This window comes from Chlamydomonas reinhardtii, chromosome 15 (assembly GCF_000002595.2).
Source record: "Chlamydomonas reinhardtii strain CC-503 cw92 mt+ chromosome 15, whole genome shotgun sequence".
Classification (NCBI taxonomy): domain Eukaryota; kingdom Viridiplantae; phylum Chlorophyta; class Chlorophyceae; order Chlamydomonadales; family Chlamydomonadaceae; genus Chlamydomonas; species Chlamydomonas reinhardtii.
In genome coordinates, this window is record NC_057018.1 from 1,733,163 (window position 1) to 1,750,594 (window position 17,432).

Here is a 17,432-nt window from a genome sequence, read left to right on the forward strand (position 1 = left end):
AGCTGCACCGCCAACAGCACCAGCGGCACCTCTCGCTGCTGCTGTTGCTACAGCTGCAGATTAGGCCGCTGCGGGAGACGGCAGGTAGCGCGCAACAGCTTATCCACGGGCCCCGACTAACTTGGCACCGCGCCCTACCGCCGCCGCTTTGCCAGCCGCCACCGCGACCACCGTCGCCTGTTACAGGTCAAAGAGTGCGGCTGCTGCGGCGGCTGTAGCAGCAGCTGCAGCTTGCGAGGAGGCCTGTGCAAAAGGACAGTCAAAGCCAGGGGATGCCATGGGGTCATGGTCAGGCAAGATGTGGGGACTCCTGGCTGCGGGCTGCCGAGCAGGTGGTTATGCTTGTGCTCAAGCACGCTGGCAGACGTCAGCATGTCCCCAGCTCCTGCCCTGAATCAACTGTGCCCTGGCTCCGGCCCTGGCCCCAACTCCTGCCCTGACCTCCGGCCACAGCTTCTGCCCTGACATATCCAGTTCATACTTCATTCTCCGGTGCCCCGGTACCGCCCCCAGCTCTGCCTTGGACCCACCATGCCCCGGCCCCGCCCCTAGTCCCTGCCCTGACCCCCGCCATCCCCGGCTCCTCCCATCTCCTTGTCTCAAGCACCTGGCCCAGGTCCTGCCCAATCCAACCCAGCCCGCAAGCCCGTGGCGCCGCATCTCCCCTTCCGTTCTGTTTCCTAACACGTGTATGTAGGGCAGCATGGCCTCACCATGACAGCGTCAGCTCCCTAGTCCCAACAGACCCAGCGCGGGCATGCACGGCGAGACAAGACGCAAAACTCCTTTTCTTCTTGCATCTTTGGTTAGGTGCGCATGTCCATGTTATATTTACGTCCAGACGTATAATGTGTGCTTCTGGGTATCCAAATTAAAAGAAATGACAAGCTATTGTGGAAATTCGCGAAAATTTGTTTCCAGTGGGATGGGCCCGCAGATGGGGCCGGGTTCTGGGACTATCTGGAGGGCACACTAAATAGTTTACTATTTAGTAACCGATTTCGTAATCGCGTAAAAACTCATTCATGCAAAGCAGGCTTCTGTTCGCGGGGAGTTCGCCCCAGATCCTCAAGGCGAAGGCTCTCCCCGTGCCGTGCCGCGTAGTAAAGGGCGAAAAACGCCACGGACATTGTATTTGTAGCCCTTTACTACGGACTGAAGGGCGGACATCGTTCCGTGGCCTCCTTCCTGGCCTCGGCTCTACAACGTCATGTTCGCTTGTGCGTGTTGCGTTTTTTCAAGCACGTCAATAATCGACCGCCCCACAACAGCGAGCGCGGCCGGCGGGGTTTAATCCTCACGCCCGCGTACCTTGTTTGGTTTGGTGTCGCTGCTACGTACGGGGCGGTTGGAACGATGTCGGTGGCGTTTGTCGCCCTTAGCGGCGACAGCAGCGGCCAGCAAGGCGCTGCCCTTTCCTGCTCTTGGACTTAGTTCCGCTGCTGCCCGCAGGCGGCGGCCAGTGCAAGGGCCAGTGTGCGTGTGGCAGCACCTACGCCCGTCTACGCCCCTCGCCGGGTGTGCCCCGCGATCGTGTATGGTTCCCAGCACCTGGGGCCCAAAGACGCGCAGCTCCACGAGCTGCGCTCTGGTTGCGGGAAGGCGAGCTGCGTGCTATCGTACGACGGTGTGCACGATGGCCTGTTCCGCTACAGCAGCCGCTCGTTCTTCAGCCTCCGCCACATGTACACGTATGCGGACCAGCTCATTGGCAGCGGCATGAAGGTGGAGGCATATGCCAAGTCGCAGCAGCGCCTCGTGGCCACCACGCTGCCGCCAGACGCCCAGCGGCCGCAGCACTTCACGGCAGTGCTCGTATCTTCCTTCTTTTCGACAGATAAGAAATTTCTTATTCTTAAGTCCAAAAATCTGTGAAAACGCTTCAGGTTTTGGGGGGTCTTTCTGAGAATCGCAGAAGACATTTTGGGGCAGGGGTTCGGGGTGTCCAACTCGGCGGTTAGCTGTCGGTTGCCACCGACATTTGGTCCCGCCGACCCCCCTGGAAGTGGGCAGGCTGAGCCCGCAGTGCGCCGGGCGAATACCTATGACAACTTAGACTTATAATACGTCGCGCGGCATCCCCCAAAGCTGTGGCGGAGTATCGCGCATTCTCAAAGCATGGATGTTGGCCTCAAGCCCCAGGCGCGAGCGCCGGCCGCCCGGTATCGCCCCAGAACGTTAACTTGCGGACCCTGAGGCCCGGCGGGAGCGCATACGGGCTGTCTTGGGGGGTTTCTGTCACTTGTCCGGGTCCAAGGCAAGGGCGACTGAGGTTCTCCAGGATCTACGGCCGTGTCCTGCTGGCACCATGGGGGCACACCACGATAGGCCAGCCTTCTACCAGGGTAGTCATGCCGTGGGTGAGTGAGCATGATGAGCGTGGGTGAGGGCGCTGGGGTTTGGCGTGGGGATGGGCCACGATTTGCCATGGAGCCATGGAGCCGGTGCCTGCTTCAGCAACGTCGTGTTAACATGGCAACAGCAACCGCACCCCGCACGCTGCAACAATGGCACATCCCGTGCGGCAGAATATATTGCTATGTCGGAGGCGGGACGTAGGCTGGGGGCAACAGCAACCTCACCCCGCACGCTGTAACAATGGCACATCCCGTGCGGCAGAGTATTTTGCTGTGCCGGAGCCGGAACGTGGGCTGGGGGCAACAGCAACCTCATCCCGCACGCTGTAACAGGGCAAGCCTGACACACCCGTGGCCTGGCACGAATCGTGCATAGGTCGGGGGCGGAGCCCCCGGAAAAATTTTGGGGATGAAAGATGAGGCGGCAGCGGGTTTCTGAAAATTTAAGATGCCTGTTTTCGGAAATCTGTCACTGGCGCCGCGCCTGCCTTCTTAAGATACGAGCACTGCTTCACGGCAGGGCTGTTCAGGCGGTCTTGGCAGCAGTCCGAGCCGCAGCTCGACCGTTGCCGCACCTTCTCATGTCCGATCTGTCGCCGCAAGCCGCATGTGCTGGTCACCCTGCTACCCTGGCCCAATTGTCAAAGCATAGGCCACGCTCTCCTCCTCGCTGTTTTGCATTGGGTTCGGTTTAGTTTGGCTGGTGTATACAGCTCCCCCCCCGCCTGACAGGTGAGACAGCATGTTCCCACGGCATTCGAAGGAAAGTGTGGAGAGGCAGGGAGAGTGGGAGAGTGGGAGGCATGGGGGCTGCACGCAGATGCCGGTCACGTCACTGCACCGTCACGCGGCTACCCTGGCCCACTGCTGTGCCTGGCCCGGCCCGGCGGGCCGCGCAGGGCACGACTTGCCATGAAAACACGTGCAATATAATGCAAACACCCGCAATATCATATGATGCCAGCAGATGCAATGTGATGCCTGTCGGGGCCTGTCAGGGCCGGGAGAGGCCTGGGAAGAATGCATTGTTTATTTGGTTTCAAGGATGAGCGAGGGTGGCGCCCATGCGGGAGCGGTGCGGCCAGCGGCATGCACCGCGGCAGGCCCGCAGCCATAAGGGACGAGCGAGGGTAGGCGGCGACGGGCGGACGCCCAACGGCGGTGGGGCGCGGTCCTGTATTCCGCGGGATGGGGACGCGGCGCACGGTGGCTGTGGCCGAAGGTCCCGGGGCTCCTGAGCCCGCGTGCAGTCAGAGCCGGATTGCCTGCGGCCCATGTCTTCAGGCGGCTACTTGATTACTTGAGAGGTATGAACGCGCAGCGCGGCCGAGTGCAATCTGGGGAGACAACATTCGCGTTCGCGTTTCGAAAGCACTTCGCTACCAGGAGAGAAGGCTGTTGACCAGACCAATGTGACACCCTGATTACACCCTGACTACAACTCATTACAATTGATTCGTGCTGGGAAAGCAGCGGCAGCGTGCTGCGACTACATAGAATCCCCGTTGGCATGAATGCAACATTGCACGAAGGGACAAGCCAGGTGCGTATTAGTGCTGCCGGGCGTTTGGCGGAAATTCCCAACCGCCAACCAACGCGCCAACCCTGCCAGAGCAAACCCCATGGGCCGACCCCGCATACGTGTACATTCACCCGTGTTCCGAGGATTTGGTTACAGGCTTACAGCGACACCGGACGCACGAATCCCGAACACCCTTCCTTTGCGCAGGAACCGGGCGAAAAGCCAGTTTTGCGTCTCTCCTAGCGCTCTTTCGAGCCACTCTTTCTCGCCGCTCATATGCTTTGCTCTCTTCGAAGGCACCCCAGCCGGATACACTAACATGCATGACAAGGTGTTATTGTCCTGAATTTCCAACGCAGTGTGCGTTGCGAATGACACGCACACCGACGATGCCATACGGTACACACACGCACAACTTCGCACCGTCGCCGGCTTTCACGAAATCAACATTAAGCACTCGACAACTTGCACCCCGCAAATGCTGCATACAGCTCGGGATGGAGCGAACTCAGTGGTTCGGAAAAGCAAGTCTCCTCGAAAGTCCACGCAAAACAGTCTGCATGTCTGACGCTGTTGGCCTTTGTCCGAAGCCGCCGCCTCCGTCTCGTCTCGTAACGTCTCAGCACCCCCCGCCAGCATCGCAGTCTGCGTCCTTTGCCAGCCCCAAGCGCACACACATACACATGCCAGCGCACTAAAAAGACACGAGAACCCATTCCGCGAGCGCCTGCACCCCTTGAATATCTAAATGTGCGTCAGCACGTTCCCTCCACCCCACTCCACCACACACCCAGGAGTGTGCCGTGCAGTGCTCTCCTGCCGCTCCCTCCCGTCGCGCCCTCTCCCTTGCAAAGCAACATGTGCCCACGCCACGCCACACCCCGCACTCCGCGCCCTTTCAATTCCGCCCCCCTGCGTCCACCTGCCGCCGCCGCAGCCCTGCTGCCCGCTACTGCCTCCGCCTTGCTATTGCTGCTACTGCCTCCGCCTGCCTCCGCCGACCACGTCCCGCAGGAACGGCCAGCTGTTGCGCTCTCGCCTCCGCCTCCGCCTGCCGCCGCCTCCGCCTGCTGCTGCTACAGCCGCCTGCTGCTGCTACAGCCGCCGCCTGCTGCTACAGCCGCCTGCTGCTACAGCCGCCTGCTGCTGCTGCTGTTGCCTACCCGACGGTGCCCTCCAGCTTGAGGCTCATGAGCTCATTCACCTCGGCCGCGAACTCCAGCGGCAGCTCGTTGAACACCTGCGTGCGTGCGTGGTGTGTGGGGGAGGAGAGGGTGTTAGGTTGGGGTGGGGGATTGTAGGTACCAGACCAAACTAAACCAAACCCAACGCAATAGAGCGAGGAGGAGAGGGTGCGAGGTTGCGGTGGTGGTGTTGATAACCCCTCGTATTGCGCCTCCCCTCCCAGTGCATCCTGTACCGCTTTCCCAAACATCCCTGCAACTCCCCACAAGTTCCTGCTGAATGGCTCCCCACCTCCCCACCTACACCGCCATGTTCTCCGCAGGATAAAAACAACCCTTGCAAATTCCAACCCTAAACAAATTCCTCTCGGCTCCATCCCTCTGCCTCGCTCGCTGCTTCACAGCTCCCTCTGCCTTGCTCGCTGCTTCACATCTCTCTCTCTCTCATCTCGCAACCCACCTCGCGACAGAATCCCGAGATGATGGCGCCCACGGCCTTCTCCGGGTCGATGCCGCGCTGCTGGAAGTAGAACAGCTGGTCCTCGCTGATCTTGCTGGTGGAGGCCTCGTGCTCCACCACAGCCGAGGGCTCGCGCACCTGTGCGCGGTTGCAGGGGTTTTGGAGATTGGGGGTTGGGGGGTTGGGTTTCAGGTTTGGGGTTTTGGGGTTGGAGGGGTTGAGGTTGCGTGCATGGGGGCTTTCAAAGGAGTTGTACACGGGTTCTAGGGGTGCGTCGTCCTCTCCCTCCCTCCTCCCCTCCCCTCCCTGGCCCCGCCCTGCCGCTCCCCTTCCTCCCGATCCCCCAGCCCTCCGCCTGCTCCCCCCCTCCCTCCCCTCCTTGCCGCGCGACTGTTTCCTTACGGGATTGGTTCAACGTTAACCCCCCCTCCCCACCTGAATGTAGGGGTAGGTGTTGGCAGCTGCGTTGTCGCCAATGAGCATGGAGTCGCACTGGCTGAAGTTGCGGGCGCCGCGGGCAGAGGGCTGGACCTGTGAGCGTGTGTGTGTGTGCAAGAGAAGTGGGGGTTACATTCATAGTTAGTTAGGTAGTGAAGGCGTAGCCAGGAACAGTAGTGAAGCAGCGGCGTTGCTTGGGAGGGGGGATTGAGCGGGCGTGCGGGTCAGCGGGAGCGAGCGCAAGGAGGGGTTCTTCTGGAGCAACCACTTCCCCTTCTCCCTCCCACATCTCCCTCCCAACTCTCTCCCCTTCCTCCCCACCTTCCTCCCCCCGCCACTCGGTTGGCTTCAGCATGAAACTAGCCCCCTCCCCCGCCCCCTCCCCCCTCCAAAACACACGCGCACGCGCACCTGCACCAGGCCGCGGTAGCAGTTGCGGCTGTTGCCAGCGCTGATGCCCTTGGACACGATGCGGGAGCGCGTGTTGCGGCCCACGTGGATCATCTTGGTGCCCGTGTCGGCCTGAGGGGGACGGCGGTTGGTGGTTGGGAGTTGGGAGGTCGGTTGGTGGTTTTGGTTGATGCTGGTTGGGAGGTTGGTTGGGGTGCTACAGCAGAGCCCCCTCCCGCGCCCAACCGCGCCCCCGCCCCCAACCGCCCCCAACCGCGCCAAGACGTGTGCCCTTGCGCCTCCCCCCCCCCACACACACCACGTCACTATCCCACCCCCTCACCCTCTACTTATTGGGCACGAATCCACGAACCCTCCTCCCCACCCCAATGCCCCGGTGCAAATCCCCTCCATTTCCCTCGCTTGGTTGGGGTTTTAGTTTGGGCTGGTATCTACAACCCACAACCCACACCCCCAATTCCCCACCGCCACCCCTCCCCATACACCTGTTGGCGGTTGTTGGTGAGCGCCCCCTAACCACAACCCACAACCCACACCCCTAACCCCCCCCACCCGCCCAACCCCCACACCTGTTGGTGGTTGTTGGTTGGCGCCCCCCAGTCCCTCCCCCCCCCCCACACACACACCTGTTGGCGGTTGTTGGTGAGCGCCACGGAGTAGAACTCGCCCACGCTGTTGTCGCCCGCCAGAACCACAGAGGGGTACTTCCAGGTGATGCTGCTGCCCGTCTCCACCTATGATATTTTTATAAGGGGGGAGGGATGTTTGGAAAAGCGGTGCAGGGGGGAGCAGGAGGCAGGGGGCAGGGGTTGGAAGTAGCGGTGGGGTTGGAAGTGCCGACGTCCAGGGGTTGGAATCCGCTGCTCCCCGCGCACCCGGGCGCACCACATCGCAACGTGTCGCACAACCTCCCCACCTTGCGTCCAGCTGATCTCGGAGTGGGCGCCCAAGCACACATGCCACGCCGCATCCCCCTGGGACCCCACCCCCATAAAAATCTGCGCACCTGCGTCCAGCTAATCTTGGAGTGGGAGCCGGAGCACAGGCCGCGCTTGGTCACGAAGTTGTAGATGCCACCCTTGCCGTTGACGTCACCGGCGTACCTGTGGGTGAGGATGAGATAAAAGTCACAGCCATTTACAATTGAACGTTATGAGGAGTAGGAAGGACCGCCTTGTGAGTGTGAAAGAGCCACGGTTCACCCTTCCCCGCTCTCAAACACACCAAACACATCAACGCAGGCAGGTTTCGTAAACCCCAGCCCACCTCCCCTCCCCGAGACCCCTCACACTCAAAAGGAGTCCTGCACGGCGCTGCGCCAAAAAGCTTGAAAATACCCACACGCCAACAAACCCCCTCCCCCTCCCCCTGCCCCCCCACCCTCCCCAGCCCTCCACCAGTTCTGTACGTTGATCTCCGCCCTGCCCCCGTGCCCTGCCCCCCATCTCCCCAGCCCCCCTCACCAGTTCTGTACGGTGCTGTATTTGATCTCTGCGTCTTTGTCGCAGTACAGCTCCACCACCGCGGCGTGCAGCTGCGCGGCAGTAGCAGCAGCAGCAGCAGGGGCAGCAGGGGCAGCAGCAGCAGGGGCAGTACGTAAGATGGGAGGGGCAGTAGCAGCAGCAGCAGCAGTACGTAAGATGGGAGGGGCAGTAGGAAGGGTTGCTTGGACACATTGTCCGGCACAGCCCCACCGTCCGCACATCCCTGCCCCAACATCCCCACTCCCGGGGCCTTTGCGTGGCCTAAACAATTCACCACCAGCCCCTGCCAGCTTCGCCGTCTCCTGTACAACTCCGCCAACCCCAAATTCCACCAAAAACGCTCCCCACCCAAAACCCCTTCCCACTCAACCAGGGAGTGCGAATCCGTACAGGCCCGGCCGACCTCTGCCGCAGCAGCCCCACACCGGGCGCTGTGGACTGGCGGACTTCATCACGTGATAGTTTCGCAGCAGGCCCACACAGGGCGCTGTGGTATCGCGGACTTTTGTTCGCGGACCGTTTCGCCTTAGGGCCGTGGGCCGCGCCAGTCCTGGGTGAAAGCGTGGAGTCAAGCGGACTCGCGGACTTCATCACGTAATCGTTTCGCCACGTTGGTGCGAGCCGCGAAAGCCAGATGAAAGCCTGGAGTCAAGTGGACTCGTCACGTAATCGTCATCACGTAATTGTTTCGCCGCGCGGGTGTGGGCCGCGCCAGCTCTGGGTGAAAGCCGCGGGTGTCGGATTCCGACGCAACCCGACACGCCGCCGCGCCTCCCTCCCCACCACCACCCGTGTGTGACTGTCTGACTTCGCGGCGGCGTGTGTCGTGTGGGTTCCGAGCCCGACCCCCGCGGCTTCCCTCAGCGCTGGCGTGGCCGCACCTCGCGGCCAACCGGCCAAACGGCCCCCAAACGGTCCCATTCCGCGAGTCCACAGCGCCCTGTGTGGGGCTGCTGCTGCTGCTGCTGCTGCTGCTGCTGCGGCGGCGGCTGCTGCGGCTGCTGCTGGGGCTGCGGCTGTTGCTGCTGCCGGTGCGGATCGGCCTGGCCTTTCACAGATCCGCACTGTGGCAGCGGCCGAGAGGCTGCCCGAGACCCTCGCCGACACCCTCGCCGACACCCTTGGCCGAGACCCTGGCCGAGACCCTGGCCCTGCCTGAGGCACTGGTGACACTGGCGGCGGCCGCCTACCGGCCTGCCACCGCCCGGGCCGGAACAATCTCGCAAACCTTGCCAGCCACCTTTGCCGGTGCGGGCTCCGAGGACTGGGTTGCGGCTCGACTTGTGGTTAGCTCACTCCGACGGCTTCATGGATGGGACTAACCCCAAACCCACCTGGCCTTGGACTGGTAAGGTTGAGATTTGGGTCCATTCCCACTGGGCGTCTACAATGCCGCACTAGCTCCGCTTATTCGTGGACGGCTACCCCCTGCCATATCCCCATCTCCCCCCTGTCACACTCTCTCTTTTTCATGCCGTACCTGGTTGTTGTCGTACGCGGGGGCGGTGCAGCCCTCCAGGTACGACACGTAGGCGCCCTCCTCCGCCACAATGAGGGTGCGCTCAAACTGGAGGGGAGGGGTTACATTCATGAGGGGCGAGAGAGCCGAGGGAGAGAGGGTAAGGGGAGGCGTAAGGGGGTGCGACCGCGTGCGCTGTGGACCTCAGCACCCCAAACCCAACTCACACGAACCCGCAGCCACCTACACCCACACCCCCGGACCCACCCCGACACCCACCCGCACCTGCATACCCACACGAACACAAGACACACGCCCCCTCCCAGACCCCCCTCTCCTCCTCGCTCTATTGCATTGGGTTTGGTTTAGTTTGGGCTGGAATCTACAACCCCCCAACCCAACCCCCGCCCCCTCAAGGCCCCCACCTGGCCGGTCTCGCTGGCGTTGATGCGGAAGTAGGTGGACAGCTCCATTGGGCACTTGACGCCCTGGGGGGGAGGAGGGTAGAGGAGGCGGGGAGGGGAGGAGGGAGGGAGGAAGGGAGGGGGTGATGGAGTGTGCGGAAGCGCTATACGGTATTACGGGGCAGGGAGGGAGAGCGCACGGGGAAGCAGGTGATACAGGCATGCGGATTTACACAAGATTTTCACTTTTCAAAGAACCCGATTTCTCACTGCCCCAGGGCGCCCACAGCACAACAACTGGCGCCCCAGTCCCACACTGCCTGAAGGGACCAGTGGGACGGCGCCTGGCCTTACCCCCCCTGCCTATTGCGCTCGCGCACATAACCCTCCCCTCTCTCACACACAAACACAAACACGACCCGAGTTGCCCCAGCCCCAGCCGCCGCCGACGCTGCAGCTACAGCCGCCGCCGCAGCCGCCGCCGCCGCCTCTGCAGCTGCAGCTACAGCCGCCGCCGCTGCAGCTGCAGGCGCTGCAGCCCGAACAGGTGCCGCTGCTGCCACCGTAGCTGCGGCGCCGCCGCCGCCGCCGACACTGCCGCTGCCTTTCGGCACCCCGCCTGCCCGCCCCGCCCTGCTCCGCCCTGCCCCGCCCCGCCCCCTCAATCCTCCGTCCGCGTCCCGCTGCACCCCATCCCCAAGCCGCTCCGCCACCCGTCGCCCCGGCCCCCACCCCACGTCCTGCCTCCCGGCCGCATCCCAGCGCCTGCTCATCCTTCCGCCCCAGTCTTCCCCGGGCCCACATCCCTCTCCCGCCACCCCTCTCCGACCACCCCTGCCCCGCCGCCGTGTCCCGCCGCGCTGTCCGCCACCCACCACACCGCGACCACGTGGGCCCTCCACGCTGTTTTACATTTGATTCGGTTTAGGTTGGGCTTGTATCTACAACCTGCCCTGCCCCACACGTTCAGGCACACACCCTGTCATTCCCCGCCCAACCCACCCCTACCCCAACCCCCACACCAACACTATGTTAACCCACGCCACGCCACGCCCCCATCCCATCCCACCCCCTTACCCCACTCACGACGTGCAATCCCCCCCCCCTGAAAACCCACCTTGGGCACGAACACGAAAGAGCCGTCGCTGAAGACCGCCGAGTTGAGCGCCGCGAAATAGTTGTCACCCACAGGCACCTGCAGTTGTTTGTGTGTGTTTGTGTGTGTTTGTGTGAGAGAGAGTGTGTGTGTGTATGTGTGTGTGTGTGCATGTGGGTTTGTCAGGGTTGGGTGGGGCTTAGAAGGATCGGAATGAAACGCCTGGAGGGACTGGCAGACGCGGCGCGCAGGGGGCTGCTGGGGAGGCTGCTGAACACTGCAACCCCCGCACGGCGGTTTCCGTTTCCGCCCAGCTGCCTTAAATCCTGGAAAAATATTCATGGAACGCGCGTGCTTTGCCTCTGACCCCGGAATGCCCCTCCCAAGCCGTGGCAGCCGACCACGTGCTACGTTTGTGGTGCCGCCAGGGCCCACCCGCCGTGGGGCTTGAGCCCCCCCGCTCCCCACCCCCGCCCCCACCCCATCCCTGCGATTTCCAAGCCGGGCGCACCCCACGCCGCCCCACCCCCATGCCATGCGGGAATCCGTGTGTCTCCCCCGCGCGGTTCGCGCTGCAAGCATCCCAAGCTGCTGGACCACCAACTAGGCGAACCCCCGGCGGGCGGGTTTGTGGAGACCGGGTGCGTGTGTGCCCCCTCACCCACCAACCGCCACGCTCAACACCCCCCACCCCCATCGCCCTGGCCCCCCCGCCTTCTTACCACGCTGCCCATGTACTTGCGGACCATCTCCGGATAGTCCTTCAGCGCCTCCGAGATGGAGCAGAAGATGACGCCGTGCTTCAGCAGGTCCGCCTTGAAGGTGGTCGCGATGGAGACCGAGTCGAACACGGCATCCACCGCGACATTCGACAGGCGCTTCTGCTCGTTCAGCGGAATGCCCAGCTTCTCAAACGTCTTCAGCAGCTCCGGGTCCACCTGGTCCAGGCTCTCCAGCTTCTCCTTGAACTTGGGCTCCGAGTAATAGCTGACGTCCTGGTAGTCGATTTCCGGGTACGCGTTATCGGACCACTTGGGCTCCTCCATAGTAAGCCACTTGCGGAAGGCCTTAAGGCGAAATTCAAGCATCCACTCGGGCTCGCCCTTCTTGGCGGAGATGGCGCGGACGACGTCCTCGTTGAGGCCCTTGGGGAAAGTGTCCGACTCAATGATGGTCTTGAAGCCATACTTGTAGGGCCGGTCCAGGATCTTCTGAATATCACGCTTCTCATCCGAAATCTGGGCCTCCTCCACGGTGGCGGTGCGGCATGTTGTGGGGCCGCGACGCAGAGACCGTGCGGCGATGGGCACACCAGGCGCGGCAGCCCGCTGCGTCCGCGTGCTGGTGCTAGCTCCTGAGCATGTTCGAGTGCCGCAAGGCAGCATTGAGGCTGACATGATTGTGGGCTGGCAGCGCCTACAGCAGCTGCAAAAGTTGTCAATAGAACAGATGCAGTTTACGGCGTCTAAGCGTAAGTGTACAACTGATGGGGTACCCAATTTGCGGTCGGAAAATTGAATTGCTAGCCAGGGCGGAGCGGCGTGGAGTGACGAGAAACCTCGCACCCACTGCTTGCATGGGGCCTGCATGGGGCACCGCCGAGCCCTCTTCTGGCGTGGCAGTCCCGTCTACTGTCTTAGTCGCTCCTGTCGTTTGTTGTAGCTTCAACTCACCAAAATCTATCACAATGGCGTCCGAGAAGTCTTCTGGCACCTTCGCGGTCAAGGTGCGTGAGCTATGGCCAGGGCTCGGGCGGCCGACGATTCGGCTTTCGCGTGGCAGCCCGCTTTTGGTAGCAGTCCGCCAATTGGAGCTCTGGTAAATATGCAGGTGGGCCTGGCCCAGATGCTCAAGGGTGGCGTGATTATGGACGTGACCACCGCGGAGGAGGCGCGCATCGCCGAGGAGGCCGGTGCCGTGGCCGTGATGGCGCTGGAGCGTGTGCCCGCTGACATCCGTCGCGATGGCGGTGTTGCTCGCATGAGCGACCCCACCATGATTAAGGCCATCAAGGCCGCCGTGACCATCCCGGTGATGGCCAAGGCCCGCATTGGCCACTTCGTGGAGGCTCAGATCCTGGAGGCTCTGGGCGTTGACTACATCGACGAGTCGGAGGTGGGTGCAGGCAAAATTATAGGCGCGGGGTGAAAAGCGTCGGAAGTTGGCTCTCGGCCTCTCGATTTGCCACAGCCCTCGCCTTTTTTTGTCGCGCGGCCACCGCAACTCGCAAATGAACTCGTTTACCACGGCGTGGTGATGTCGATGTTGTTTGGGCGGTTAGCGGCAGCTCGCGGCTGCTGTTTGGTGTGGCGGTGGCCTGGCCCGCACGCAGCCGCGTGTTCAGCGCGGGAACCGGTGGCCTGTAGCCCGCCGCGTCCGCGATCCCGTGCCCTCCCCCGCCGCCACCACCGCCTTCCACTCGCTATCATAGCCACACATATCCACATAGCTCCACACCGCGACTAGTGCATTTTAGCATTCATTACGTGCGACGTCCGCCCGGTGTGCTGCGGCTGCTGCGGCGCCCACGTTGCACCCGGCCCTGCAACACCACTGCGCGGTCCCTACCACCACACCTCGCCCCCCCCCACCACCACACACACTTCCTCCTACACACACACACACACACCTCACACTCCCCGCCTCAGCTACTTCGCTCTGCTCCCATCTGTGTCCACTTATCGTGCACACTAATGGTTGCTGATTGCTACTCGTGGTGCCACACACACGCAGGTGCTGACCCCCGCTGACGAGATCCACCACATCAACAAGCACAACTTCAAGGTGACGAGCTTTTGTTGGTGATTGTGTTTAGAAGGCCCCTATGGATATGGAGAATATGTAGTTGAGGGCGGCTGCTTGGGTTCCGGTCCATGGCCGTAGTACTGGGGGCCGGGTGTTGGGCTTTGGCTGTCCCCTTGCATTGCATTGGCTGCCTCACCAGCCCCTCCGCTATCCTCGCCCTATCCCAGGCCCTACCCTGCCCATGTCACCCACCCATGACCCCCCCCTCCCGCTCTCCCTTCCCTCTCTTCCTCTCCCGCTCCCCTCCCATCCTCCGCAGGTGCCCTTCGTGTGCGGCTGCCGCGATCTGGGTGAGGCCCTGCGCCGCATCGCCGAGGGCGCCGCCATGATCCGCACCAAGGTGACCGGGGCGCGTGTGTGTGAAGGAGGGTACAAGGATTGCATATCGTGTGCGTTTGTGTGCGATATTGGGGTGGACATCCGGGGGTGTAATGTGTTGCGGTCCTGTGGGGCTTCGTGGTGAGGGGCGTGTGTGCGTGTGTGGCGAGGGAGCAGCCGTGAACTGACGCAATCCTGACACCCGGCGTGTGCCGTGGCGGGGGAGGGGGACATGGGACAGCTGAAAGGGGCATCGGCGCGTGTGTGTGGTGGGGGCACCCCAGCTCGCTTAGCCCCCCCTAACCCAGCACTGCCAGCGCCACCGCAACGATGCAGCGCCACGGACACCAACGCCACTCATCCCCCCCTGGCGACTTCACTTCGTAAACTTAATGCGTGTAGCCCCCCCAACCACCCGGCCCCAACCACCCCGTCACCACCCATTACCACCTTACCCCACCACCACCACCCTACCCCACCCCTAACAGGGCGAGGCCGGCACCGGCAACGTGGTGGAGGCCGTGCGCCACTGCCGCGCCGTCATGGGCGCCATCCGCCAGCTGCAGGTGCGGAGGGGGGGTTGTCGTACAGGGGAGGTCGGGAGTGTGGCGAGGGTGTGTGTGTGGGGGGGGGGGGGGCGGCATGGGCGCCATCCGGCAGCTGCAGGTGTGCGAGAGGGGCAGGCTCAAGGCAGAGGAAGGGCGGGGCGGGGGAAGTGGCGACTGACCGTGTGAGACGGTGACTGACCGGCAGCGTGGGCGGCGGGTGGGGCTTGACGCTGGCGTCGATGGCTGTTGGGGGGTGTCTGTGTGTGGGGCCTGGACGGGGGTTCAGAAGGAGGATGTGGGTTATGGGGAGGCGGGGCGGCGGGTGCACGTAGGCTGTGCGGGCGTCATATGGGCGGAGGACCGGAGAGATTGACGGGTACTTCAGGGGCCGACGGAGTTTGGACACACACACACACACACACACCCGGTACAGACCATGGACGACGACGAGCTGTACGTGTACGCCAAGGAGATCCGCGCGCCCGTGGAGCTGGTGCGCCAGGTCAAGACCCTGGGCCGACTGCCCGTGGTCAACTTCGCCGCCGGTGAGGGAGGGGGGCCGGGGAGAAGGAGATTGCCGCGCTGGTGATGCACTGGGAAAGATTCTTGTTTTTCGGCAGAGGGGGGGGGGGTAAAGCGGGGATTGTGTGACCGAGCCCAACAAAGTAGGTCCCAATTGGGGGAAGGCGAAGGCGCATGGAGTGTGTTTGGGGGTGGTCCGTGGTGGAGCAGTGCAGGGGGTTGTGTGGCGGAGCCAACCAAGTTGGTTCTCATTGGGGAAGGAGAAGCGGAAGGGAGTGTGTTTGGGGGGTTGGGTTCCAATCCCTAAATGTTTTTGGGGGTGTGTATTTTTTGGGGGGTCTGGTTGGGGTAGTGAGGCCATTGCTGGGAGGGGTGGGTCGCGTCGCTGGTCGCGGGGGCTCTGGTGGTGGTGGGGATCGGGGTCTCAAGCTCTCAACTGTGGCGTTCGCGTGAATGTTGTGTTGCTCCCCTTGCTCTTCCCCCCATCACCGCCTTTCCTCACCGCCTTGCCTCATCCCGTCTCTTTCCCAACCTCTCGTCGAACCCTGTACGCAAACACAGGCGGCGTGGCTACCCCCGCCGATGCCGCGCTGATGATGCAGCTGGGCATGGACGGCGTGTTTGTGGGCAGCGGCATCTTCAAGAGCGGCGACCCCGCCTCGCGCGCCCGCGCCATCGTGCAGGTGAGGGCAGGGCAGGGGCTGAGAGAACACAAGGGGAAAGGGTCGATACCGTGGGCGTTTGGCAGGAAAAGCACAAAGGAGAGGGTCGGGGGTCAAGGTGTTTGGCGTGGGGTCCCAATTCCCCTACCCTCTGGTAACGCTTCAGCTGCCGGCAGGGCGCGGAGGGGACAGGGCGCCTGGGCGCGCCCGTTATTGAGGCGGGCAACCAAGGACCAGAGTTAGGAGCCGGTTGGGGCTGACGACGAAACGGAAGCAGTTGGGAAAGCACTCATCACAGTTCACACACACACACACACACACACACACACACACACACACACACACACACACACACACACACACACACACACACACACACACACACACACACACACACACACACACACACACACACACACACACACACACACACACACACACACACACACACACACACACACACACCTGTCCCTCCTGATCTCCCTCCAACCCCCAACCCAATCCTTCACAAAGCCGACCATGGACGACGATCCTGCCTCTCTCAGTCCCCAAACCCCTGCTCACCCATCCCCTACGCCTTCACTTCCTGCACTAGTCATCAACGTAACCCCCCATCCCCCGACATCGTCGGTAACACTTGATGTTCTGCAAGATGGTCTACCGTCTGTCACTTCCTTAACTGATCATGAATGTAATCCCCCTCCTCTCCAACCACCTCCCTCCCCCCAGGCCGTGACGCACTACAACAACCCCGCGGTTCTTGCCGAGGTCTCGTCTAACCTGGGCGAGCCCATGGTGGGCATTGACATCCGGGAGAAGGGCTTCAACAGCTACGCCCAGCGCTCGGAGTAAATGCGCGCGTGCTTTTGCTTAGAGGACATGCGCTCAGTGGAGGTGATGGGCATGGTGAGCCTTACCGCGACGCAGGCCCAGCGCTCGGAGTAGGCGCACGGTTCAAGGTGGCGGTGGACGTGTGATGGGCGTGACGGTTGTCTGGAGCAAGCGGCAACGGACACGTGGGTGCAATGCGGTTTGTTCAGGTCAGGCGGTGTGTGCCTGTTTGGTCGAGACCGGGACGGGTGGCGGGAGGTGATGCTGCGAGGGGCTGAGGTCGGCGGCCGCCGGCTGCAACGGTCGGTGGTTGCGGGTAGATGCCAGCGATGGGGCGGCTCAAATCGGAGGGCCGTGTGCATGACCGTGTGCGCGTGCGCCGGTGATGGGTTGCGGCTTTCGACGGAGGAAGGGGTGAGGGGCGGTGCGCGACCCCGGGAATGTACTTGTAGCTTTATGGCACTAAGAAGGCGCGCGCGCATGTGTGTGGACATGTTTGTGGGGTGCACTCCCACCGCGGCGGCGCCTTTGTTGACGGTGATGGCAGTGCAACTGGACGGGTCACGTGGGCAAGGAGCAGGGTGCGTTTCCTTAAACTCCTGCCTCGGTTGAGGAGGAGAAGAGCGATGGGACAGGACTGGCGCACAGAAAGGGTTGCGTGTGTTGTGACCCTTTATCAACAGTGCGACTCGTGTGCATCGGACATGTGGACAGTTGATGCCAACCCTGGCGCGTCGTCTTTCACGAGGGCTGTTCGTTTCCTGTGCGACTGGCTCTGGAGCTGCGTGGGGCTGCTTTGTCGCTCCGTGCATGCGCGTGTTAAGGACGCCGCTGAAAGGTTGAACACACACAACACAAGACCTGACTGAACATGTGTAACACGCTCTTGGCTTCAAAATAGTTTGTGGCTGTTCCCCAAGCTCATGTCTCT

The 17,432-nt window shown here is 62.5% G+C and overlaps 3 protein-coding genes across 3 annotated transcripts; 2 read left to right on the forward strand and 1 right to left on the reverse strand.

Annotated features, from left to right (window-relative positions):
- Window positions 1-1,015: 1,015 nt before the first annotated feature.
- CHLRE_15g643704v5 (uncharacterized protein) lies at window positions 1,016-2,699 on the forward strand. Its single transcript, XM_043070724.1, has 2 exons — window positions 1,016-1,410; window positions 1,549-2,699. The coding sequence occupies exons 1-2, from the start codon at window positions 1,357-1,359 to the stop codon at window positions 1,873-1,875; spliced, it is 381 nt and encodes a 126-aa protein (XP_042916562.1). The 5' UTR covers window positions 1,016-1,356; the 3' UTR covers window positions 1,876-2,699.
- Window positions 2,700-3,769: 1,070 nt separating this feature from the next.
- CHLRE_15g643600v5 (uncharacterized protein) lies at window positions 3,770-12,325 on the reverse strand. The gene is made up of 11 exons (XM_043070719.1): window positions 11,538-12,325; window positions 10,837-10,914; window positions 9,741-9,803; window positions 9,337-9,423; window positions 7,836-7,906; window positions 7,379-7,475; window positions 6,999-7,106; window positions 6,373-6,483; window positions 5,959-6,054; window positions 5,524-5,661; window positions 3,770-5,119 (listed from the first exon to the last, which is right to left on the reverse strand). Exons 1-11 carry the CDS (start codon window positions 12,198-12,200, stop codon window positions 5,039-5,041), a joined length of 1,593 nt encoding a protein of 530 aa, XP_042916563.1. The 5' UTR covers window positions 12,201-12,325; the 3' UTR covers window positions 3,770-5,038.
- A 120-nt stretch (window positions 12,326-12,445) lies between these two features.
- Window positions 12,446-17,392, forward strand: CHLRE_15g643550v5 (uncharacterized protein). Its single transcript, XM_043070718.1, has 8 exons — window positions 12,446-12,541; window positions 12,646-12,930; window positions 13,549-13,599; window positions 13,880-13,960; window positions 14,427-14,504; window positions 14,920-15,031; window positions 15,570-15,691; window positions 16,400-17,392. Exons 1-8 carry the CDS (start codon window positions 12,503-12,505, stop codon window positions 16,520-16,522), a joined length of 891 nt encoding a protein of 296 aa, XP_042916564.1. The 5' UTR covers window positions 12,446-12,502; the 3' UTR covers window positions 16,523-17,392.
- The last annotated feature ends 40 nt before the right edge of the window (window positions 17,393-17,432 follow it).

What these genes read in the sequence shown, in the direction of transcription:
- CHLRE_15g643704v5 (XM_043070724.1), top strand. Translation starts at nt 1,357, where the DNA reads ATGTCGGTGGCGTTTGTCGCCCTTAGCGGCGACAGCAGCGGCCAGCAA. An exon ending in GCAGCGGCCAGCAAGGCGCT is followed by an intron (nt 1,411 to 1,548) that starts GCCCTTTCCTGC and finishes TATGGTTCCCAG; the next exon opens with CACCTGGGGCCCAAAGACGC.
- CHLRE_15g643550v5 (XM_043070718.1), top strand. Translation starts at nt 12,503, where the DNA reads ATGGCGTCCGAGAAGTCTTCTGGCACCTTCGCGGTCAAG. An exon ending in CTGGCACCTTCGCGGTCAAG is followed by an intron (nt 12,542 to 12,645) that starts GTGCGTGAGCTA and finishes GTAAATATGCAG; the next exon opens with GTGGGCCTGGCCCAGATGCT. An exon ending in GCGCCATCCGCCAGCTGCAG is followed by an intron (nt 14,505 to 14,919) that starts GTGCGGAGGGGG and finishes CACCCGGTACAG; the next exon opens with ACCATGGACGACGACGAGCT.
- CHLRE_15g643600v5 (XM_043070719.1), bottom strand. Translation starts at nt 12,200, where the DNA reads ATGCTGCCTTGCGGCACTCGAACATGCTCAGGAGCTAGCACCAGCACG. An exon ending in ACACCTACCCCTACATTCAG is followed by an intron (nt 5,662 to 5,958) that starts GTGGGGAGGGGG and finishes AACCGCGCACAG; the next exon opens with GTGCGCGAGCCCTCGGCTGT. An exon ending in TCTCGGGATTCTGTCGCGAG is followed by an intron (nt 5,120 to 5,523) that starts GTGGGTTGCGAG and finishes GCACGCACGCAG; the next exon opens with GTGTTCAACGAGCTGCCGCT.